The sequence below is a fragment of the Sphaeramia orbicularis genome, chromosome 14 (assembly GCF_902148855.1).
Source record: "Sphaeramia orbicularis chromosome 14, fSphaOr1.1, whole genome shotgun sequence".
NCBI lineage: Eukaryota > Metazoa > Chordata > Actinopteri > Kurtiformes > Apogonidae > Sphaeramia > Sphaeramia orbicularis.
In genome coordinates, this window is record NC_043970.1 from 37,006,003 (window position 1) to 37,031,526 (window position 25,524).

Genomic DNA, 25,524 nt, shown 5'->3' on the forward strand with positions numbered 1-25,524 from the left:
GGGTTAATTGACTAGATATTTAACTGTTCTTTTACTAATTAATTGTGGGTGACATCAGGTCGAAGTGTTCCCATATTTCATTGTGACATATGAAGCCTCAACTATCATCAGTCACGTGATCACAGAATTGATACAAACGTCGACACAGTCTGCTTCAGTAGAGTGAAAACAGCCTCGAAGCCTCAGTGTCAAACATCCCATCTTTAATATTTTCATGCTGTGAAACTTTTCAGGTTGTCAGTTTATTCACTTACAGAAGCTGCAGTAAAACAGTTTAACAAGCAGCACAAGAGCTTAACTTTTCAGTCTGTTAAAACTGGACCCTGTTAAAAATGTGCCGTCTGCCTTTTAGAAAATCTGGCATATTTAACCTAAAGACGTTAACTGAGTCGATACAGACGGGTTTCTCTTGGGCATTTTAATGAGTAACACTGTCATTCATTTGACGTTTCAAAGCACTTTAGGAGGCGCACTAGAAATGTGCTGAAAACCTCCTGTTAAATTTGTGTAAATGAATCAAGTCTTTAATGCTCCACGGCAGTTTATTTATAGATAATAAATATATGGATTATTGATCTGTCTCTGTCAAGCATGATTTTTAACATCTGCACCTGAAGTCCAAAGGGGGGAAGTAACACAGTACACATGCCTCACTGCACTTAGACACAAGGTTATAATAGTTTTGGATTTTTCATTATAATTTAGGTTTATTTAGTTATGACTTTTTTTTCTCTAATTCAGTTAGCTTTAATTAGATTTTAGAGCAGGTTTGCTAGTTTTTATTTTTTTCTAAATGCTTAGTTTTAGTTTAGTTTTAGTAGTTTTTTCATAACTTTTATCTTCCTCGCCGTCATATTCAAATAAATCCCAGACAGGACTCTGCTGCTTTCTCCCATCTTTAGTCTCCACGTTGCCAGGTAGAGTGGGCACGAGAAGATGACTCTAAAACGACAAGTGACCGTGAAGTGCCATATGGTGCCGCCAGCTAAAATTGCCCGAGCAAAATAAATTGAATTCATATCAATCCGACGTTAGTTGCTTTTCCATTGACCCTCAAATTGCACAAATATAAATTGCACATAAAAATTTACCTAATGAAAAAACAATAATTTCGCCAAAAGTCTCATTTTTCGATTCAAATTTTTTTGTGCTGGCAAGAGGTGGTTTTTCGGGCGTAGCGCAAATGGTATATCATGCAAAACTGCAATGGAAAGACCTTTTTTCGCAACTAGAGTCATGTGAATTAAAAAAAACGGATGTTGACGTACGTTACAACAAGCGAAGAAGAAGAAGAAACTTGTCGCGGTATGTGTGGACACACCAGGAAACCCAATCATTTTTTAATTTAGTATAAGATAGAGGGGTAATATATAATAATAATAAATGTATCTGTAAATCAACACCATATGTACATTCGTCGCCATGTTTATGGAATGACTTCTCGTGTCATCTCTCGATAATAAACAAATCATCGCATTTGTGATTTAATGGAAAAACCGACATTACGCACTTCTGTTTTTTTGACATTTAGTAAATATTGGTAAAGTTTTGCGCAGATGTCCAATGGAAAAGCGACTATTGGCGAAGACAAAAACTAACAGAATTTTATCCATAATTTTTATACATTGTAGTTAGTTTTGTAAGCACACAATACAGTTTCAGTTAGTTATCTTTTTCTTTTAATTATAGTTTTTATTTATTGCAGTTAACGAAAATGTTTTTTCAATTCTAGTTTTTGTCATTTTGTCTAGTTTTTGTTAACGATACTAACCTTGCTTAGACACGTGCTTGTTTTTGAGGCCTTTACTGTTGCTGAACATCTTAAATACATCTGTACTTTTAACTGTTTTTCAGAACAGACTTGTTGGTTTGTTGTTGATAAATTTGGGAGGAATATCACTCATATGGCGTTTTCTGTCAGAGAGGGGTGATGATTCCCTAATGCATAAGGTCTAAGACTTCATGTAAACAAGGACTACAGAGCAACACATGAAATGTATAAATTATAGTGGTGATATTTATGTTATATCCAAGTACCTCAGGGGTGTCCAAATCTGGTCCTTGAGGGCCAGTATCCTGCATGTTCTCTTCCAGCACACCTGACAGCCATTACACAGTTATCAGGCTTCTGCAGAGCTTGATGGTGAGCTGATCATTAATCGAATCAGGTGTGCTGGAAGAGGGAAATCCTACTATATAATACACGTTGTGTCCCATCGATGTTGCAGCACAGGAGGGCGTTTGTATGGGTTTTCCCCAGCCTTCACAGGCCCGATTATCGCCAAACTCACCAAATGAATAGAAACATTACCTGACTATCTACTAGGCACAATTTTATGTCCGTATTCAAATGTTGTGAGGTATGCTGGGCGATTTTAGCCTCTCTCCACTTTGAATTCTTCACCCCTGCCGTCATACTCCATTTTCGGAAGTGGTTATGCGGCCGTTCATGAAATTTCTACTGCTAGCAGTCGATGCTACAATGTGAAGGCTACAGTTCACTACCACTGGATGAATTTAATCATGCTTGACAGGCCATACAAATACATGCTCTTCCCTTCATGCCTCACATGTTGGCTCAAATTATTACCGGCACAATACATGATTAAATGGTAGTTTACAAATGTATAGTGGTGGCAGACAGGTTCTACTTATCATGCTATCGTACACAGGAAATTTGCCTGAGTAAAATTTACTCAAATTGATGAAAATTTTACTCTACTCAGATAACATTTGGTCCCTCTCTAAAAAGAATAAAAGTTACTCTTTGGGTAGAGCTCTCCAAGCTCAATTTCAAGCCAAATTTACTCATTATAGAGCAAAATGTATTCTTTTTTAGGAAAATACATTTGACTCTAGAAAAAATACTCAGTAATTTTTCCTGTGTACAATGGCACCACGGGTACAATGCCGCTAGTATCTAAAACATGCAGGATACCGGCCCTCGAGGACTTAATTTGGACACCCCTGAACTACCTCAACCACACGGTTTGCTGTAGTGGTCTTTGGAGCCCTGTTGTATGCATCGTGGATTTGGATGGTTCTATATGTATCAGCTGGATGAGGGGGAAATCTGGAGATGCACTCAACTGTATCTCTGCTCAGTTACAATGATTGAGAGGTTTTGAGTATTGTCATTCCACATTATCTTGACTGAAAAGGATCAAAATGGGAAAAAGATTCAATAGGAATGCTTCCCCTCTAAAGAGTAAGGACCACCTCCCTCAGAGAGGCTATTTTCAGCACTGTACAGCTGTCAAACTCACCAGAGGAATGCTATTATCTGGGTAGAACCTAGCCCACGATGACTACAAGTCCTCCACCAACCCACAAGGGTGACCAAGGCTTTCATCAATTCTGTAAAATTGGCTCTAGTTCATTTGAATACCATCCTACATAACTACCCAAAGGAAAAAAATCAGAAATAACATGAATGTCTGAATACGCTAGATGACTAATTTTACCAGGAAAGCTTTTTCCTTGTACATTTGTTCTTGCCATGCAGACCATGATAAGGTCACTCTGCATTTAGATACATGGATGGCACCTGGGTCAAGATAAGTGTTAACATTTTCTTTTGTTGGAAGCTCCAAGAATAAGACCGGATTCTTTTCGGTCTCATTTTTATAAATTTATTATTGACTTGATCTGACCACAAACAAAATACAACTTAGTGCTGAGGATCCACACCCCAAGTAGGAAAATGGATCCAGGCATTCCAACACACATCACTTTTATAATCCTTGTAAACTGATCTTCAAACTATAGGCTGACCCCCTTGTGCTAGGTGGGTTGGGTCACAGAAAAAATGGACTGGTGTCATCTGACTCTAAAGTCAAGCAGATGTGACACCTCAACTCTATGTAAAACCCTAAACTGACAATATGTTTACATCTTATCTCCTGTGATTTATGATCCTATGTGGGCATGTGTATTTAAAAGTGTGTAAACCTAAGTCCTGTGATCATAAATCTGTCCATTTAGCATGTTGACTAAGATGTGACCCATACTATCCTAAGAACTTTACCACTCACTAGTGCAGTGGTTCCCAACCTTTTTTGGCTCGTGACCCCATTTTAACATCAAAAATTTCTGCTGACCCCAGACATTCAAAATGGAGGGTTTTTTTTTTTTGCTAAAATTAATTTGTTTTTGATCATGTAATAGTTTGCAATACTACGTTGCAAATAAACGTTAATTTTAGAGGACATTTCATCAATGTAATGCATATTATTATGGACGGAGGCAGAAAAGCCAGGTGTAGATCACTGCACAAAGTGAGAATTTTATTGTTTTATGCACAGTCGGTCCAGCTTGTATTTACAATGCTGATAATTAATACTGAACAAACAATAACGCAAACTATAAATTATGAAAGAGCTGCAGCATCTGAAACTGGCCACAATGAACATTTGACAGATAAACAGTACCACAGTGCTTCAGTTTCAGCTTCAGAGTTTGTCATGTCTTTTATGTATTGGGACTGTCTCTCTCAACTCACCATATATTCTTTATTAGTAAGTTTTTTTTGTTTTTTTTTAATCAATTACTAGAAATTTCAGGCGACCCCATTTGAATTCCAGGTGACCCCATGTGGGGTCCCGAGCCCAAGGTTGAAAAACACTGCACTAGTGAAACAAAGAAATCTAGTGAAACAAAGGAATCCTAACTACCATTGACTAATATGTGATTAAACTAAAGACTTCAAAAATCAAAATTAAAATAATATTTCATAAGGAAAGGAAACCTGGACACCATCACCACATGCATCAACATAATGGACCATGACATCAACTTCATGGGGGGGTGTCTATGAAAACAACCTGCCCTTCATGGAATACAATATTCACATCAACATTGAGGGAGGATTAACCATAAACATCTTCAAGAAACCAACCCATCTCTTGTTTAATTCTCACCACCCACTGGAATACAACTTGGGTCGTCAGAACCCTCAATCACAAACCAAAGGAAATCCCTACAGAGACTGAAAAGAAGATGTAAAAACAACAGGTCAGGGAAGCTATGGAGATCTGTGGCTTACCCTATCTGAGTGCCTTACTCAAGGGCACGTCAGCCAACAGACCCTTCTTCAACCTTCTGGGCCACATTGTCTGGATTGAAACTTGGACCTCTACAGGTTGATAAGTCTACTTTTCCTCACCAGCGAGCAGAACTGATGAAGCCTCTTGGATGAAATGAAAAAAAAACAGCCCAGTTGAACTTTGAAAACAAGCCTATGAATGAACGACGACCTGGTCGATGAGAATTTACAGATATGTCCATCGGTTTGGTTTTTGTTTTGTTTTTATTTTTACAAAAGTGTTCCCACAACTACTCCCCCTACTGGTGAGAGTTTGGAATATCAATTCTACATAATACCTCTTCTAAAATAATGATCTTTGACCTCGAGGATTGCTGTTTGAAAACTGAGTGTGACCACCCCACAACCAGACATCTTCAGATCGTAACTGTCTTTAAATGACAAAGTCTTAAGTAGTGATTCAGAGTAAACACAAATGTTTTCAAAGAATTAATGAGCAAATCTGTAAAAATCAGACCATACTGCATCTCTTCTCTTCCTAATTTGAGTACTGTCCTGAAAGATCTGTACTTGTACTTGTACTCTCTACGCTCTTTCTCTCTCTTGTGGAGTAATTCCTTTGCTGCTGTGATTATAGTATTACCATGGTAACCAGTATCAGTGCAGTGCGGTGCTGGGTGAGCGGTGTTGCCGTAGTAATGGGAGGCCTCTGACAGGAATGATGCCTTTTTATTCCTCATCTCGGCTTCTTTCTTTCAGTCTTGTGTGGTGATTTTGTGGGACATTATTGGCTGGTTGATGGTTCAAACACTGCTTCACAATGGTGTATTGTCTCTAAAGAAATACAGTTTGTGCACATGTATCTGAATACTGGATCTAGTGTTCAGTCATGCTGTGATTTATTTTTTGCCCCATATTTTTCACAAGCTAGGTGCAATTCTCCTGTGTATTGACGTCATGTATTCTCTTCTTCCATTGTCTCTGCCTGCTCTACCTGCCAATTTCTAAAATTGTCTATTTTTGGGGGAGTGAAAAACACACTTTCTGTATGCCAGGTAACATGATTTGCTTGGCTAATCACATTCCTTTGTTAAAAAACGTCTTGATCAAAATTCTAGGCCGCAGGAAAGAGCAAAATGCACCAGTGTTTTTACAGATACACGTCACTATACAGGAAGACACTGGGTGGCTTTTTTCCCCTCAGTTCTCTCAAACCACTGGGCTGTAAAAGCATAATCTGTCAAATCTGCTCAGATCTGAAGGCTGGATGTTCCCAGCTTCAAACATGGGCATATTATAATATTTCCCAGTCTGAGTGCACTCTAGGTGTGATAATAGCATGAGAAGTGTTACATGAGTGGATATGTTTATACTTGCAGATCTGAGGCTTTTAGTCAGGACGCCTAACACCTAAACCTCAGATTGAAACCAGGGATTATGCAGATTTTACAGAACTGGGTCTGATGGGAGGAGGACTTAATACTGAGCGTACGTTACTTTATCATATTCCATTACCATCCACTTTTTTTTTTTCTGTTAGTAGTGTCATCCATTTTGGTATAATGAGCAGATTTAACATCAGGTTCAAGGTAGGCGGATGCACAATATGTTACCTCGCTACACCCTCCTCCTCCTCCTCCTCCTCCCCTCCTCCTCTTCGCTCATGAATATTGGGGGATTAATGCACTGAGGGAGGAGGCATGGACAAAGAGAGAAAAAGAGGAAAGCGAAGGAAGAAAGGAGTGAGTGTGGGAGGGGGTGAGCTGATATCGTCAGAGGCCCGGCAGTGCGCAGGCTCTGTGTGAGCTGGGCTGGATGCCTATTGATTGGAAAACAACGGGCTGTGTGAGGACAGATAAGGGAGGCTGTGGGCTAACGGGGAAGGGAAGGGATACAGACCAAAGCTCAGGCCACGCTGCCATCTTTCTCCCCCTGATATTTTCATTCTTTCACCCTGGAATGAATGTAACTGGCTCTGCTCGACAGTGGGTTTCACAGCAGAAGGAGGCACAGATTTTCCTTGTCTGAGGAGGTGCTGCCTACACAAGCCATAACAGCAGCGGCTCATCTATTCCAGGTAATTTTATCTGTCTTAATGCGCTGTATACACATTCTGTCGTTTGTTATCCATGCTCCGTGCTTAGTCCTGACCTCTCTCTGGTTCTACATCATCTCTCTCCATCCTCGCCTTGTAACCATGGTTTCTCCATCTCTCCTTCCTCCATCCTCACTGCTCTTCTCTCCCTCCCCCACTCTTCTTTTTTTTTTCTCCCAGAGATGAGCTGATGACATGGACTTGCTTGATTTCCATTTCTGCCATAGCCATTTAGTTGCACTAAAGTGAGGCAAATTTGAATTATCTGACATATTTTCAAGACGAATGTATTAAAATCCCTTCTTAGTAGTTCAGTAAACAGCCATAAAAACAAATCATTTCATGTTGTATGCTGATGCTCACATGTGAATTTTAATAGAAGCTGATTTGGTTTAATTTAGAATAAGAAAATAAAGAGTTTTCACACTAAATTAAAGTGAAAACATGCAGGTATAATGTATTTAAATGCTTCAAAACCTACAAGTGAACTATCATTCCACCTATAAATGCATATAAATAACATTTTAGGCACCAAGGGATCACATTGTATTGCATTCATTCTGATTGCCTTCATACTTGCATTCTTGTTTAGCTCAGAAACACCTGAGACCACCACTCTGAAGGTCACATTAAAAAAAAGCTGACACACTGCATGTAGCGCCCAGTGGACAGATGTTTACCACTCATACCTGCACATGTTAGACCCTGACCTTCCATATTATATGTACAACCCACTGCACAGATATACATTACATCCACCCCAACCGCACGCGTTAATGCAAGTTGGAAAGTGATGGCTTTGACTTTGTCCAAAACAAAACATTCAGCATTTTTCACATCCATTTGCTAAAATGACCTACCAGTAAATAGAACAGAACAGTGGGACGGAGAAATGCTATTAGTATAATTGAAATGTGATCTGCCAAATTTTCATCAAACAGCGCCTCTGTGCCAGTTTCCAAAATCCCTGTGGCAAGGTTAGACAGCTACTAATCTTCACGTCCAGATTTCTTGTTTGGCCAGACAAAATGACCCTAATTGTGTCTATTGACTGCAAATTAGTCAGTCACCGTCACTTAAAGGAGCCAAGGTGAGGAAAGTCTCTGCAATATTACATGTGACCTCCTTTTTCAGGTAGATATAATCCAAATTACAAAGAAAAAACAAAACAACATATAGCTGAGAGCCTCAGAGACAGGGTGATGGGATCCTGGAAAACAATATCCGGCTGTTGATAGAGCAGCACTTTGCTGAGTGGTGTGATGAGGAGGAAGAGGCTTGCACAAGCTTGTTTTTAAATGGACTCCTCTCTACTCACCCACTTAGACCAGGCCACGGTCCAGCAAAGCGCAAAGGCTCAAATCTGGGCCTCGCTACTGTAATTACACTGCGTCAGACAGAACAACAGAGAAACAACTTTTCTTAAAGTCTGCAGTATTGAATCCTCTGAAAGTCGTGTTTGAGTTTTAGTTTCACGCACATGAATTCATCCAAAGAAACTAGTATTGTAGACGTTGAGTAAAAAAATCTACTTTCATCACTTAATTCTGGAGACTAATGTTGACACTAATAACGACTTTGGGATCAATTAGAAATTACACAGCTCTATAAGACAAAAACCTCGTCTTACAAATGACTTTTCTATGCAATAAATGCTCTTATAAATTAAATGTCCCAGAATCTTTGGGAAGCTCATCAGTCAATTCCCAGTGCAGGTCCTTAATTAACTGGTTTGCCAGTAAAGCCAACTGGTAGCGTTCCCCATGGGACCTGGTCCCCTTCTGGCACATATACCTCCATCTCCTCTTTGTCCAGACATTATGGTGCCACTCCACATGAGGTGGGACTGGTTATGATTTAAGAGGTGCCTGGAAAAATCCTTCTGGGAAATTGGACAAACTCCCAGATGGGGAAGGAATATTCAAGAAATTATCTATGCATGGATGAATGGATAAATATTTGGCACAAATACAAAGATTAGATTGATATTTAACTTATTGGCCAGCTATTTGTAGGCTGAGTCTCAGTGTTTTTAATCACAATCCATAGTTTGACTTCTGATCTTGTGCAGACTGATGGATTTTTTCTACTTGTGCAATGAAAACACAACATTTACATTTAAGATGCCACTATTTCCAGTTCATTATAGCTGGATTTATTGGATAATTGAATTTGTAATGGCCGGTGTGCACTTAAACACATTTCTGTTGATTTTATGCCATTCTTCTGTCATTTAGAATACTCTGTTTTGATTTCAGGCCCCAGTGATTTAACCCGACCGGGGACAGAAATGGAAGCCCCCCTCGTGTGTTTGGACGAGGAGTTCGAAGACCTCCGGCCCTGTCGGATGGACGAGCTGGACCATGAAGCCCTCAACCACTCCACCTACTCCTCCACAAACACCACCACCATCGTCCCCCTGGCCCCCATCACCCGTGAAGACTTCTCTGAGCTGGAAAACTTCTCAGAGATGATGAGCTTCAAGTCCATGGAGGATCTGGTCAACGAGTTTGACGAGAAGCTAAACGTCTGTTTTCATAATTACAACACCAAGACCGAAGGCCTGGCACCGATACGCAACCAATCACACAACCAGGAGGATGAGGAGAGGCTGCAGGATGAAGAGTGAGCAAATTTTACGCTGAATTCTAATGTTTTAACCTTTTACATGTGCTACTTTGAGAGCCTGTTCCTGCCACACAATCAGACTTAACACATATGCATAAGTAACTACCCACTAGTGATCAGAAAATGCTCTGATAGGAGTCAGATTGGAGTATTTTTACCTTTCATCTCAAGCTCTGTTACAAAAAACTTAAAACAACTATGAATACAGAGTTGTGTATGAAACAAACATGCATGAATTATACAGTTAGAAGTATAAAACATGTGACAAATGGCATAAATTTAAAAAAGGGGAAAATTTAAACAATGGATCAGCAACACAGGACTTGAGTGTAACATCAACACAAGTACAGTCTATCCAATAGTTAAGAATAAAAGAATAAGAAATAGAATGAAATGGATTTAATTAAATAAAAAAATCTTATTAGAGTGATTGAAAAGATTTTGATCCTGAGGTTAGTTTTTTCAGTTTGAGTGGGAGTGAACGGATTTGTGCCTCCATTACTATAAACTAATGCTATTTTTAGATGTGAGCCACCTCTGCATGATATTCTAGCAATTTAAGCACACTTTAGAGCTTGCTTTTGATTAGTTGAATTAAGAAACAAAAGGTAAAAACGTCCTAATTTTAGTCCCTATTATGGGTGAGGTTTGAATAAAATTGGAAGCTCATATTACCCATGATGCAGCTCGGTGACATCTGTGATTAAAGCTCCCTGGATTGTACAGGCTAATGTCCTCTATGTCAACAGTTTTGTAAGCCAAACTTTTTTTGTGTGTGTGAATCTTCTCCAGACATATGGAGGTCGTTGTGTAATTATTTCACGCTTTGGGTTGGTGTTGTTTCCTATAATGAGTAAACTGGGGCTTCATGCGTAAAATCTGGGGAGCGCCCCTTTATTCACGACCCTGCCATTTGGTTCATTCACCACACACTTGAAGCCAAAACACCAGCACCGGGAGCCAATCACATGGCACAAGACAAACACATTTTAACACACTGTCACTGCAGTTCACTGCCGGCGTGAACCGCAACATCCCAAGCGACCAGTCAATCACAAGCCTGACCCCACCCTCCACGGTCCACAGCCGGGCGTGCTGAATTATTCAATGTGCAGTGTTGTACGCCTCAGTTGTCTTTGGCTGTGTTGGTGTGTCTGTCTCTGACTTTGCTGCTCTACCAGCTGACTGCCAGATCCTCCTCCATTTGCTTGCAGCCTCTGATGTAGAAACAGACACAGTCACAGTGTGTGAACATGACTTGTGCTAAAAATATCCCTAATGTAGGTGTAGAAGGAAAGGGAATTACATGATTTTTCGAACTATTTAGAATCCCTGTTCATTAAAGGAGCTCAGAGTGATCATTAAAGTACACAACACAAGGATGTGGGTGGTGACAGTCCTACAGTCGTCCATAATACACTAATCTGTATGTAACGATGGAGACAGAAGTCTAACGTCAGACTCTAATTTGGCTGTGGCATGTGGTGGAAAAATCGGTCAATAGAGAACACCAAAGTCAAAACTGGTCTTACGTGTGAGTTGTATTCACCCCTTGCAATCAGGACCCCTCTCTAACAAAAGCACAAAGCTAATGTGTTGGAGGAAAAGGGGTAAGGAGGAGCACAGGCAGTGAGTTTTTATACCGGCTAAAATTTACTTAGGGGGTCAAATGAGTGGCCATTTTTGTCAAAAACAAAAAAAAGTTGTAAGAAATGCATAGAACTGTGTTGAAATAATGCTAATACATTTGTGCACAGACTACTGATATTATTTGACAGTGGAAGCTATAGTTTCAGAAATATTGGATTTTGAATAGCACGTGTATGTGAAAACTTTTGCTGGTGGACGGACGTGACCTTACCCATGATGATCTGGTCAGTACAAGTACTTTATTAGGAATAAACTTCTATACTTACTATTGCTAATTCTCCTCTTATTCATAAATGCTAGTATTGTGGATCTAAAACAATAACAGCGGACACAAAAACACAAAATGTGGCAGTGGACGGATGTGACATGGTTCTAAAGGATCCCATCATACTGATGCGCTGCAGCCATGTCACCGTTTCCACAAATGATCCCTGTGCAAAAACTAAAAACTGTTGATTTAAAAAGTGACGTGTGACATTCTTTATGTATGTATTGGCGTAACATAAGCAGGATGGATCAGCACCATACTCCATATTGCAACCTGTAAAAATAAAACATGTGATATGTAGGATAGAATCTTGTAAGAAAAATTGGGGAATCTAAAAGAATAGAATATTTGTTTTTCAGGTAAATTCAGTTAAAATATAACTTGGCCATTTGTGACATGAAAATATAGCATTAATTGTGATGAAATTGGACATTTTTGAGCTGAAAACATAGTTCATATGACCGTCAACATGTTGCAACAGAACTGAAATCCTGTAAATTTGCATAACTTGCATTTACCAACACAGAGTTCCTTTGGGGGTTCACTTCTATTGATTTCTTTTGCACAAAGACATAAATAAGACCTCTAAGCAAATTTTAGCCGATACACATTAGATATGGCATAACACACATGATTCTTACAGAAATTAGGGAAAAGTTAAAGTCCGCTGACAAGTGGTCCAAAAACATCATGGAACCATCATGAGACAGACAGGAGACACTCAGGGTCACTCTACTTAGCATGTGTGTCAGTGAGAGACAAAACACTCCATGTCCTTCAACTGTAGAATTGGTTCAAGAATGTATTGTGACGTTAGATACTGATAGTGTAGGAGGCTCTGTGTCAGCGTAATCACAGGGAGAATAGAAAAGGTTTGAAGTATGAGGCACACAAGTTATATAATGATATGAATATACCTAGTCAGATAAGAATCACACAAATGTCAGATATGAGTGGCCTAAATGACCTGGGTTTGACAGTTGCATAAGTGACATAATTTTTCCACTACAGGCACATATAAGAAAACCAATACAGCCACTGGTGAGAAGGTTATTATTGTTAATGAAAACTAGCAAAATGATGAAAACTAGAATTGAAAAAAACATTTTCATTAACTGAAATAAATAAAAACTATAATTAAAAGAAAAAATAACTAACTGAAACTGTATTGTGTGCTTATAAAACTAACTAAAACGTCTGAAAATTATGGATAAAATTCCCTTCGTTTTTGTCTTTGTCAATGTTGAGTTGATATGAAATCGATTTATTTTGCTCGAGCAATTTTAGTTGGTGCCACCATACGACACTCCACGGGTCGTCACTTCTCGTCACTTGTGGTTTAGAGTCATCTTCTGGTCCCCACTCTACCTGGAAACATGGAGACTAAAGTAGGAAGAAAGCACCAGAGTCCTGTATGGGATTTATTTGAATACAACGTCGAGGAAGATAAAAGATATGAAAAAAACTAATATTAAAAGTTAACTAAAACTAAGCACTTGGAAAACAAAACTAATACTAATAAAAACTAGCAAACCTGCTCCAAAAACGAATTAAAACTAACTGAATTAGAGAAAAAAAGTCAAAACTAAATAAAACTAAACTATAATGAAAACTCCAAAACTATTATAACGTTGCTGGTGAGCACATATGATCCCACTTCTAAGGTGTTTGACTTATAAAATGGTTTCAATATTCCCTGTAAGTGTAGATCCAAACATAATGAATCTGGTTATTTATCCCTTTAACAACGCCAATCTCTCCGGTGCTGCATTTTGCACTTTACAGCTTTCAAATTACTGTAACTCCTGAACCGTTTGCACTATACCCCAAATTCAAACAGCATCAGAAAGCTGAGATCCTGAGCACTTAATGACAGCCATGTGGGATGCTATTAAAAGTAGAAAGGAACTGTTTCAGAGGCTTCCACAAAGGCTAAAAAAAAAAGCTCAGAAATAACAAAAAATATAAATACTGGATGTTCAAGGCCGAAAAGCATATTTGAGCAGATGTAAAATAGTTGAAAGTTTATGTCTACAATCTTAAAAAGTTTCGTTATAGACATTTACAGTTTTTTCTGACAACAAACATGGTAAAAAGTTCAGGTTTTTTTTTTTTTACTAAAACGCACTGTTTTAGCATTTATTATTTATAATAATGTTAATTAATGGTCAGTTATTGCGAGTTAAGTTCTTCCTGAAAACAAAGGTGCAAAAGAATTGGCAAAAAAAGACCGTTTCTGACACTTATTTATTGCAAAGAAAACATGACGATACCTGAGCAGCCTGTTAAAATGGCACTCATAAAAGGGTTAATGTAAAGTAAAATGTAATGATAAACACTGATCGCTTCACTCAAGGTTTTCATGTGAGTCTCAGTGACGTAGAGTTTCCCACATAAATCCCCATCAAAATTCTAAATCTGCTGTTTGGTTGAAAACAGTGTGTCACACATTTTAGACTAATCCCTGCAGTTGCTTGATTAGAAACCATGATATGAGCTGATGGAGAGCTAGAATATTAAACAGAACGGCTTCTCTTCGGTGGCTGCAGGCCAACAAACACAGCAGGACGGCTTTGTAACATGGAGTTCCAGTTTGTGTTGGCCAGACGACGCACTGGGTCTGTTTGGGACGGTGTGTGCTGTTGAGTTTGCATAATTTAGGTGTTAATGAGTTCTATATTTACTTTTCTGAATTTATATTTTGAAGGTGTTCATACCACATCTCTTCAGAGGTTAAATGGTCAATCTAAATTCAGCCATGGGTGTGAATGGTTGTTCGACACATCCAGGGTAGACTCTGCCTTTGGCTGCTGGTAGCTGTGGTGGACTCCAGGATCCCTGCAAACCACTGGAGGACTAAGAGGCTCAGAGAATGAATGAATGAATGAATGAATGAATGAATGAATGAATGATCACCACATTTTGCAAAAGTGATGTTTAACTTGAAAAGCGCAGACCTCTGCCAAGGCAGATCAGTGACCCCCGCCCCCCCGATCACCACCAAAATTTAATCATTTGTTCCTTGTGCCAATATCAACATTTCCTGAAAATTTCATCAAAATCCGTCCATAACTTTTTTAGTTATCTTGCAAACAAACAAACAAACAAGTGTTCAGAGAACGCAAACCTCCGCCAAGCACCCCGAACACTGTGCATCAACTATTTCTTTTTAAATTAAACAGTTTCAAGGTTGTTCTATACAGCAGAAAAAGTTGAAGCTTGGTACCAGTCATGTGTATGTCAAATTATATTAAATCCTCTATCAATATTTGTGGAGTTATAATGAAAAATATGTCGTAAATGGGATTTTCAGTGTTAAATTGAAATGTCCACAGAGTCCACATTCCACAGTGGATGTGGACAATTTTGTGCCAGATACAAGATATTGTTATAGGCTATGGGTGGATCAAATTGGAGGCTAATCAGAGTCGCTTTGAATTTTTTATGAATTTTTGAAAATTGCTCAATGATGAGAGATAGGAAAATTTGAGATTTTGTGACCTTGCTGTGACCTTGAACTTTGGCCTACTTGGCCCAAAATTTAATGGGTTCATCCCTGGGCCAAGGCCTATCTGTGGGTAAAATTTGGTAAAGATGGTTGTAATAGTTTTCCCGTAAAGTTGCTAACAAACAAACAAACACACAAAGCAAAGTGATCACAATACCTCCTGGTGGGGGTAACTAGAAAAGCAGTAGGAGAGCACAGACCTCCGCCAAAGCAGATCAGTCCCCCCCCCCCTTATCACCACCAAAATTTAATCATTTGTTCCTTGTGCCAGCATCAACATTTCCTGAAAATTTCATCAAACTCCATTAATAACTTTTTGAGTTATCTTGCTAACAGACAGACAAACCCTGATGAAAACATAACCTCCTTGTAAGTAGGTAATGAAGTATCAGTTGACAACGCTGTCTACGCTCCTTTCACCTGTTCTGAGGTGTTTGATCACATGATCTTATACAGTACATTCTGCCAAGTTGTTAAATAGTACATGTTTAAGTTCAATTTACCTGTGAACGACAAATAACAGAACTTTTATTTTGCGACCGTCCATAATAATGGATACTTTTTTTTTTTTTTGTAATCCACTGTTTCCATGACTAGTGTGAATGGGTTTAATGCCCAAAAATGGAAACTTGAAGCTGTTTTGACTTGAAGTTTATCTGTATTCCATCATTTCAGATATATACCTACATCTACAAATACCAATGACTGATGCACTGATGATTGCTAGTTTATTTAGTTTCTTATTTGATTTGATTTCGTTGTTTTCTTGAGTTAATGGAAACGTGAATGTCCTCCTGGGGATCAATAGTGTATCTGCATCTGTCAATTAGTGTAAAGAAAAGGGGTTAAAAAAGGCAAGCAAACAATACAGATATGGCCACGGAAAAAATTATTAGACCACCCATGTTTTCTTCGATTTCTTGTTCATTTTAATGCCTGGTACAACTAAAGGTACATTTGTTTGGACAAATATAATGATAACAACAAAAATAGCTCATAAGAGTTTAACTCCAAAGCTGATATCTATCCATTTTCCATGTTTTCTTGATAATAACCAAAATCCCTTCAGTTCTTACATCAACATCTATGGCATTGTACTGCCAAAAACAGTGCTTTTAGGCATTCCGTGTTTTCTTTTTTGTCTGTTTTAGTCACATGATACACACAGGAGTTAGTACTTGATTGTATAACCGTTGTTTCTGATGACTTTTGATGGTCTAATAATTTTTTCCGCGACTGTACATATGCAAAGAATCCTTGTAAAAGCAGAATAATACCAGTATATCCCACATGCATTAATTGGAAAATGATCCATTCTGGGGAAAAAGGCAAATTCAGAATGTTTTTCACATGACATGTAAAATTCACAAATCCTTTGGAATAATAGTGGAATATTTGTGTGCATGTTAGCTCATTCACTTAAGTCTTTTAGACTTTTGGTCTAATAATTTTTTCGGCAACAGTAAGATTCAGCAATCAAATGTTTTCTGAAAGTTCGACAACTGAGGAAAGATTTGTTAGATTTAAGTCAATCTAATTCAACTGGTTTCTAGTAGAAAGCAGTATTTCTTGGTGTATTTGTTGGTGTACTTCTTATTTCTCGGTGTCTTGCTGGGACTCTGGCCTGTTGACGTCCTTTCGCTGCAGCTTCAGCGTCCGTGGCTGGTGAGGTAAACTGTGAGCTGAATGGTTTCCACTGTGTACCCGGGTGTGGGCAGTGCCACTGTGAACGGGGCAGGAGGCCTGAGCCAACCTCCGAGTGGAGGAGGAAAAACTCTGAAACAAAAGGCTGGGAAACAAAGGAGTCTTCTCTCCCAGCTTTATGTCACTCCTCGTTCTGAGACAGACGCTCGCACTGGGCTGCAGAGTCCGTCGACACAATGATGTGAGAAGCTTTATCTAAATCTGTGCTACGGATACCTTTTCAGGAGTTGTAAGCTGTTTTTTTTCCTGTTGTGCATTGTTTCTCTGCAGCCTCCAGCTCTGCACATTAACCACCATCATTGACTTGCCACATTGAAATATTGACTGAGTTGCAGGCTGCTGAAGATGACGCTGACCGGACCGCCTTACAACCAGGAGATAAAACACCAAACCCATTCTAATGCTCTTATGTAACGGTCTAACTAAACTGTGTGTGGAAACACCGGCTTAAAATAGTAGAGTCTTTAGAACGACGACTAAAAATAGAACTTTGATGCTTGTGTGTTATTTGTTTTGTAGTACCTTGCTGACATGTGTGCATGTGTGTGGTGTTTTTCAGTGTGTGGGATGCTCTAACAGACAACTACATCTCCACTTGGGACGGTCCTGACTCGGAGGGACTCAACGGAAACCTCTCTGACCAGGAGGTAAATGTTAAGCTTCAGAAAACAAGCAATGAATGTGGAGGTTTTTTGTGTGTGTGTCAGTTGGCCTCGAGCTAGATTTGTCTTTTTTGTGGTAATTCAGTGCTTAAATTTTCACACTAGAACTTTACTTTAACCCTTTCATGCACCCTTAATCAAGATTTTTTTTCCTGACTGTTTTTATTCCTCTTTAGGCATGAAAAAAACATGCCTAGAGAAAATTTTCTTATGAACCTATTTTTCATGGAGCTGCAAAAATATCCACTCAGCTGGACACCATGCATTTAATTTTTGAAGCAAATAAACATGTATTTACTGATATATTGTGTGAAAACTATGAAATGAAAACATTTTTAATGCTTATTGTAGGTAATTCATTTCTCAGACAGGGGTAGTTGTTTGTTTACACGCTTTACTAGTTAGTCTGATAAATGAATTACCTACAATAATTATATGTGGAAGACGGTATGAACCTTTACCAGACATTTTTAATGCTGCTAATCTAATCTTTTCTCACATTTTAACATGCTAATACCAGTCCTTACTCAATTCATGGAGATATAATGTAAAAAAAAAAGGCAACAACTTTAGTTAAAAAAAACCCTGTTAATTACAGACTAATAACAATAAAAGCAATTGATTTACACTTAAACATGTTACTCTAGATCAGGTTTATCAAAAATAGTAAAGTTACAGTAATGGTTTAAATTGCAGTGTGTGAGATGATATGTAAGCGTCCACTGTGTCGGCTGATACGGAACTAAAATAACAAAATCCATGAATATACAATAGAACAGCTGGAGAAAAGCTGTCCACTATAGTGACCACTATGCATGAAAGGGTTAATACTGTTTTATACTCTGCTTAAATCTAATTCATTGCCACACAAACCATATTAAATAATAATTCTACATTCCACCGTTCATTCTATGTTCAAACAGAACAATTTTCCAGAGTTGTGAGCAAATTTTCATGGGTCACAAAGAATCCAATTTTGCTTAAGTCACCTTTAGATTTATTTAGAAAGGGTCACGACTCCACCAAACTGAGCTCACTCGGATAAAACCAACTGCACTAAAACACCAGCACAGTTAGAATGAATGCGAGTTCTCCTGTTTTATTAAATTACCTTCTAAAATTTTATTAATGGATTTGGCGTATATATGAATTTTATTTCTGCATTTATTTGGACACAATTATTTTAATCCTAAATAGGTGAAACATTTAACTAGTGCAATACACATCTTAAAAATGCATAATAAAATACTTAATATATGCACTAGTTAAACTGATTTTCATGTATTACTCCATTTTTTTTTTTTTTTTTTTTGGTTACTTGTGAAAATGACATTGACATGCACCAGCTAACTGCTTCATTCTCTCTGAGTTTTATTCTCTCGCTGACACTTAAAGACATGCTTGACCAGCCTTGACCGGTTTAGTGTTCAGTGCAGCGCCACCCCCCCATCCTTAATTGGCTGTCACACATGAGGACAGGCAGTGGGCACTTAACAGTCCAGGCCATGTTCAGGCTGGTCAAGGCTGTAGCAGACGCTTTTGCCTCATGGGCTTGTTGTGAATTTCCATGCACATGGTTCTCATACTTAACAAGTGAATATGTGGAGCATGATCATACTTTCAAGTAAAGATGAGGTAGATGTTTAATTCTAACATCAGTCTTTATTAGTATTTGTTTATGGTTAACTATGACAACCCTGACCCTGAAGGGTAGGACTAAATAAGTTTATACATCTTCCTACTCCTTTTCAACCATGCAAATTTAGACTTGTTTGTACTTGAAGTCAGATTCAGTTCCTTTAAATGTCATTTTGTTTTCGTTTTTAATTTTGTTTCTTTGCATTTTCAAAATAAATAAATAATAGATAAATAAATATTAAACAAAAACATATTTCTCTCACTGCTCATTTTAGTTGTAGTTTTCATTCACATATATAAAAGCAACTACACTAAATGATGCAACATAAAACAATGTTCACAACATTCCTGCGTGCCATTGTATTATCTGCAGCGTCACTGGTTATTAATGCACGATTTATTTAAAGTTTAGCTTCTGAATTTGCTCTGGGTCCTAATTCTGGTTTGGACATTGTTAATGGTTCATGTTGTAGAAGAATAAAAACAATTTAACTAAAAATCAAGCCAATGTGTAAGATTTAAAGGGCACTAAGCACATGAATTAAATATGATTGAATATACACAATATACACTCTATATAATATAAAAGAGAATCGCTGTTTTTCTTGCCTTTTTTTTAGACTGAGCTCATTGTATTTTCAGTCTGCCGTGTTCTACAATAGTCCAAAACTAACTTCCTCTTTTCATTCTATAATGAGTCCTATCCAACATTAAGGTGCATTAACATCTCCTATATGTTTGAGTGTGAAAGACAGTTATTATTTGCTTTAATTAAAAAAAAAAAAAAAAAAAAAAAAAAAAGAAGTCCAGAGCAAACCCAACAGGCGCCGCCATTAATGTGGGATTTTTGCATTTTTAGAAGCCGATATAGGGGAGGTTGAGATGAGAACAGAGCAGTGTATTCTGCAACTTCACCACTAGATGTCACTATATAGCTCACTGAGGCTTTATTAAACTGGTTCATCACATATGTTTTCATCCTACCTACATCCTACATGGGGTGACTTTGTGGAACAGTCTGGAGCGAGAAGTAAAGCAAAGTACAAACATAAATATATTCAAAAAGTGATATTAAAAATGATTTCTAAATAGGTATATGGAAGATGAGAGATAAAAATAGTATTGCCCCAAATACCATTTGCGATTTCTTTGGATTAAAAGAGTAATAATAATTTCACAGATCTTTATATTTGTAAATGGACTAAAGTGGGGACAAATGTGAAGTCTAGATGGACTTGGGTTGCGGGTGTGAAATTATGGAGTGGACTTGATGATGAATTTAAGTTGTTCACTTCTTTGACAAAGTTTAAAAAATGCCTTTAGTTTAAAATCATTTAGGAACATTGAAATGAGATGGTAGATATGTTTTTGTTGTTGATTTTTTTTTTTTTTTTTTTTAATGATGTGAATGTTCAATGCTGTACACATTTAAATTAATGTAAGCAGTGTATCAGGTGAAAAGGATAGGCAAAAAAATAGTCTTTTGCTTCTAGCCTATTCCTTTTTTGGTTTTTATGTTTATTATAGTTATTGTACTATGTGCAATGATTAATGTACAAACCAAAAATGAATTCATTCATTCATCCTACAGTATTCAGTTTCTACAAATCAAGGGTTTCCTCAATACCTGGAAAAACTATGAAAAGAATCAATACCTCAAAATAAAACTACCCATTAAAACAACTAAAAAGAAAATGATGCCGAACTCTGGTTAAACTCTCATACAGTAAGTCCTTGATATCAAGATGTTTAGGTGATGAAGATGTTATAATGACAAGACCGCAGAATTTTTTAATTGAAACTTCATGGTTGTTGATGCATAGCAGAAAATGTGAAAAATATAAAACATAAGCAACAGTATGAAAAAAAAAAAACATAATTGAATAAGAAAATGTACGTAATAAAACATGACAAGGACAAAATAAGCAGCAAAATGAATGAAAATGATAGAAAAAAAATGTTAAATAGCTAAAAATTTCACAAAAACGGCCAAGTCATCAATAAAATGGACAAAATGAATAAAAAATGAAATAAGAGAATAAGCAGCAAGAAACAAAAAAGCCACAAACTGAACAAAAATAAAGAAAAACTAATAAAATAAGCAACAAAATTCACAAATTTTTGAAAAAAAATGTTAAATAGCCAAAAAAATAACAAAAACGCCCAAAGTCATCAGTAAAATGGACAAAATGAATAAAAAATGTAATAAAAGAATAAGTAGCAAGAAACACAAAAGCCATAAACTGAATAAAAATAGAGAAAAGGTAATAAAATAAGGAACAAAATGAACAAGAATGATAGAAAAAAGTTAAATAGCCAAAAATTTCACAAAAACGGCCAAAGTCATCAATAAAATTCACAAAATGAATAAAAAATTTAATAAAAGAATAAGCAGCAAGAAATAAAAAAGCCACAAACTGAACAAAAATACAGAAATGATAATAAAATACGCAACAAAATGAACAAAAATGATAGAAAAACTGTTAAATAGCCAAAAGAATAACAAAAGTGCCCAAAGTCATCAATAAAATGGACAAAATAAAGGAATAAGCAGCAAGAAACAGAGCCACAAATGGAACAAAAATAAAGAAAAACCAATAAAATAAGCAACAAAATGAACAAAAATGATAGAAAAAAGTTAAATAGCCAAAAATTTTACAAAAGTGGCCAGCGTCATCCATAAAATTCACAAAATGAATAAAAAATTTAATAAAAGAATAAGCAGCAAGAAACAAAAAAGCCACAAACTGAACAAAAATAGAGAAAAGGTAATAAAATAAGGAACAAAATGAACAAAAAGATAGAAAAAAAGTTAAATAGCCAAAAAAATTTTTCCAAACCAATCTGTGGTTCATGAAGGTTATCTAATGGAGACACACTGGTACATGGTTGCACTAAGACCCTTATAAATTCCAACCAGTTGGAACAACACTTGTTAGTCTGTCTAATCAAACCATGGTGACTTTAGAACAGTCTGGTCATTTTTCACTGAAGTATTCTCTGGTGTAAGCGTGGTGTGTGAATGGAAAAGCCACAACATCCATCTCAGATAACATAGTAACGTATGCCATATCAGTCATGAGCAGTAATTAGATTCAGCCCTGTCATTATTTAACAAGTGTTCGTCTCACATTCTGCAGATCCACGAAAAAGAGGAAGAGGAGATGAACGAGAAGAACGACAACGCCAACTGTCTGAATGACGAGCCTCTCATCACAGCTGATCAGGTGTGGGCGTGTTGGCGTCTCAAAGATCAAACATGGTCGTCCGTCTGTGTCTGCTCTATTTCATGAACATAAAAAAAATGCAGCGCCATGTCTGGTTTCAGTGTCCTCTGACGTGTCACATCATCGACCGTAGGCCCTAACTCTAATGTAGTTTCAGTTGTGGGATACTGGTATATGAGGTGAAACGCCTGATGTTGCTTATGACAGCTTATGTAGCCACAAACCTGCATCTGCTGTATGCTATAACAGCTGCGTACGCATTAATAATGCATTTAAGGATGTTATGGCTTCTTACTTTACTCTAACAAATGGATGTTTATGGATGTGAGTGTACTTACGCCTGGCTCCGCATCTTTTTCCCATCCATCCACCCGTCTCCCCATTTACCCTCCCGTCCGTCTCACTCCCTCGTCTCCAAGGTTATTGAGGAAATAGTAGAGATGATGGAGAACTCTCCAGATCCAGGTGAAACAGAAGAGGAAGATGAGGAGGAGAGTAGCCACTGCTCCTCCAGGACCAACCCTTCACTCCTGGAGGAGATCCGGCAGTTGTCGCAGGCCTCCAACAACAACTGCTCCTATGAAGGTACAGCTGGAAGACATCCATGTTATCGTCTTTCCAGAAACACTCACTGTCACCTTGGACAGTGTAGGGGAAAGCTTTTCTTCATTTGTCAGCCAAGTTTATCCTCACCTTGTCTGGAGGTTTGAGGTTACTGTAGAGTTGAGGATGACTCAGAACATCAGTTGGAAATGAGAATGTGGAGCAAATGCAATCTTCACATGAGCTCAGTCTTTTTCAGGGTTCCTGCAGGGTCTTAAAAAGTCTTAAAAGTCTTGAATTTACAACTCTGCATTTAGTACCTTACTGATAATGTAGATGTTCATTAAAAACTCTGTAAATTCAAATGTTATTGTATCAAAAAAGAGAAAATTGCTGAACCAGTGACTTTTTTTTTTTTTTTGAGCAAAATATATTATTAACTTAATGTAAATACAACCACCACTCAAAAATCATTTGTCCAATCCATTTTTTTTTATAAAGCACTTTAAAACAACTGCAGTGGACCAAAGTGCTGTACAGTAGAATAATTAAAACCAAAACAGAAGAATAAAATACAGAATAGATTTAAGGACATAGAAACTGTACAACAAGGAAGAAGTGCTATACAGAAGAATAAATAAAACCCAAATAAAAGAATAAAATACAAGATAGATTAAAAAGCCATACAATTAAAAACGACAAAATAAATAAATAAATAAAATAGATAAATAAGAACAATAAACCACTACCAAATAAAAACAATAGAATATTAGATACATATAGAAATTTGTGGTGAATCTGAGAGAAAATGATGTTTTCATGTTCCTTACTCATTCTCTAAATGTTCAAATGGATCATATCTGATGCAAATAAAAAAATAATCTTTTAGAAGTATTACATTTGATATGGTAGGTCTGAAGTTATGTTTCCATAAATTTCACCATATTGTGTTTAAATGGGTCTGGGAAATGTCCAAACTGCAAAGGAAGTATGTTAGTCTACTCAGTTCCAGCCGTTCCAACCTGACGATTTATGTTGAATTTAGGAACCAGTTGTTGCTACCTTTTTCAGCGTCCGGTGAAAAATGACCACAGAACATTCAGCCCAACACACATGTAGCTGTTAGTCATGTGCACGTTGCCCAAGAAAGCTGACTTTTGGAACTTTAAGGCACAGCTCGCAAGCGAAAATTAAGCATGGGGAAGTACAAATTTATTAATGCCTGGTTGGAGAAAAGATCATTCACAACCTGCTTGACATGAGTTTTCCTAAATTCTCGGCGTCATGAATTTTTGACACTATGACCGTGAAATAGGCATTAAATTCTGTTCTTAGTAGTGTTAAAAAGTCTTAAACTTAAATTGTACAAACCCATAGGATCCCCGTTTTTCTTCTGGCACATTTTGATGCACAGGCTACCTCTAGAACAGGGGTGTCAAACATGCGGCTTGTGGGCCAAAACTGGCCCACCAATGGGTCTAATCTGGTCTGTGGAATTTGTGAAAAGCAAAAATTACCCTGAAGATATTAATGATCACAAGCTTGACCAGTAGAATGCTATAATCTACAAAAAAAAAGGCAACTCCGAATTTTTCTCTTTGTTTTGGTGTAAAAAAAAAAAAAAAAAAAAAAAAAAAATTAGCCTACGTGAAAATGTTTAACATTTACAAACAGTCCTTTCACAAAAAATAGGAATAACCTGAACAACCATGAACAACATCATGAACAACGTTAAATGTCTTAAGAAAAATAAGTGTTATTTTATCAATATAATCACTGTTACTAAACGTTTTGTGCATTTGTAGATTCTCTGCGATCTGCGTTAGAAGTGTAAATAAGAAGCTGAGGCATATTATGAAATTGAAATTGTACTTTTACTTTTTTGCATTATTTTTTGCTTCTTATTATTTCTAGGTTATTATGTAATTATTTTACTGGAGGTCATATTGGACTGTGTGTGGTCCCTGAACAGATGTCTACGTAATAGTCGTGGTTACACTTTGGTTAGACTTACTCCTGCCAATTTATTCAGGTGAAAAAGTATCGAAGGGCAAAAGGGAAAACTAATAAACACAGCATAAAATGGGACACAAACCCTGTCTCCAGTGTGGAAATCCCTATACTTCAGTGTTCTACCACAACCATCTGTTTATTAATGGTTTTACAAACATCACCTGACCCATGTTGTTACTTTTTTATGTCTATTTGGTGCCCTGCCCATTAAAACCTGATTATACCTGGTCATTGAGAACAGATCAAGTGACAACATGGAAGTGAAAATGGGCTTGAATTTGCTGCTCATGTAAAAAAAACAAAACAAAACAAAACAAAAAAACTTATCTCTAAAAGGTGGGACAAAATATGAATATGGAAAGATAGCGTAACATACAATATGTTAGAATTTTGGATTGAACTGCAGCCAAATATCAGGACTTTTATTAACCACTGCAGGCAAACTAAATCAATTTTACATGGTGTGTCTCTGAAAATTAACTAAAATAACTTGTTAATGATCTACAGCGCAATCAATAAATCACAGTTAATGCATTGTTAGTTG

At 37.2% G+C, this 25,524-nt stretch overlaps 1 protein-coding gene across 1 annotated transcript in view; it reads left to right on the top strand.

Moving 5' to 3' along the window:
* The first annotated feature begins 6,848 nt into the window (after positions 1 to 6,848).
* The window catches only part of fez1 (fasciculation and elongation protein zeta 1 (zygin I)), a 28,168-nt gene continuing 9,492 nt past the window's right edge, over positions 6,849 to 25,524 (top strand). Inside the window, exons 1-5 of the mRNA XM_030154690.1 lie at positions 6,849 to 7,121; positions 9,398 to 9,764; positions 17,457 to 17,544; positions 22,338 to 22,424; positions 22,844 to 23,009. Of these exons, the coding sequence (XP_030010550.1) occupies positions 9,430 to 9,764; positions 17,457 to 17,544; positions 22,338 to 22,424; positions 22,844 to 23,009 (676 nt within the window). The 5' untranslated portion in view covers positions 6,849 to 7,121; positions 9,398 to 9,429. The remainder of the gene's footprint in view (positions 7,122 to 9,397; positions 9,765 to 17,456; positions 17,545 to 22,337; positions 22,425 to 22,843; positions 23,010 to 25,524) is intronic.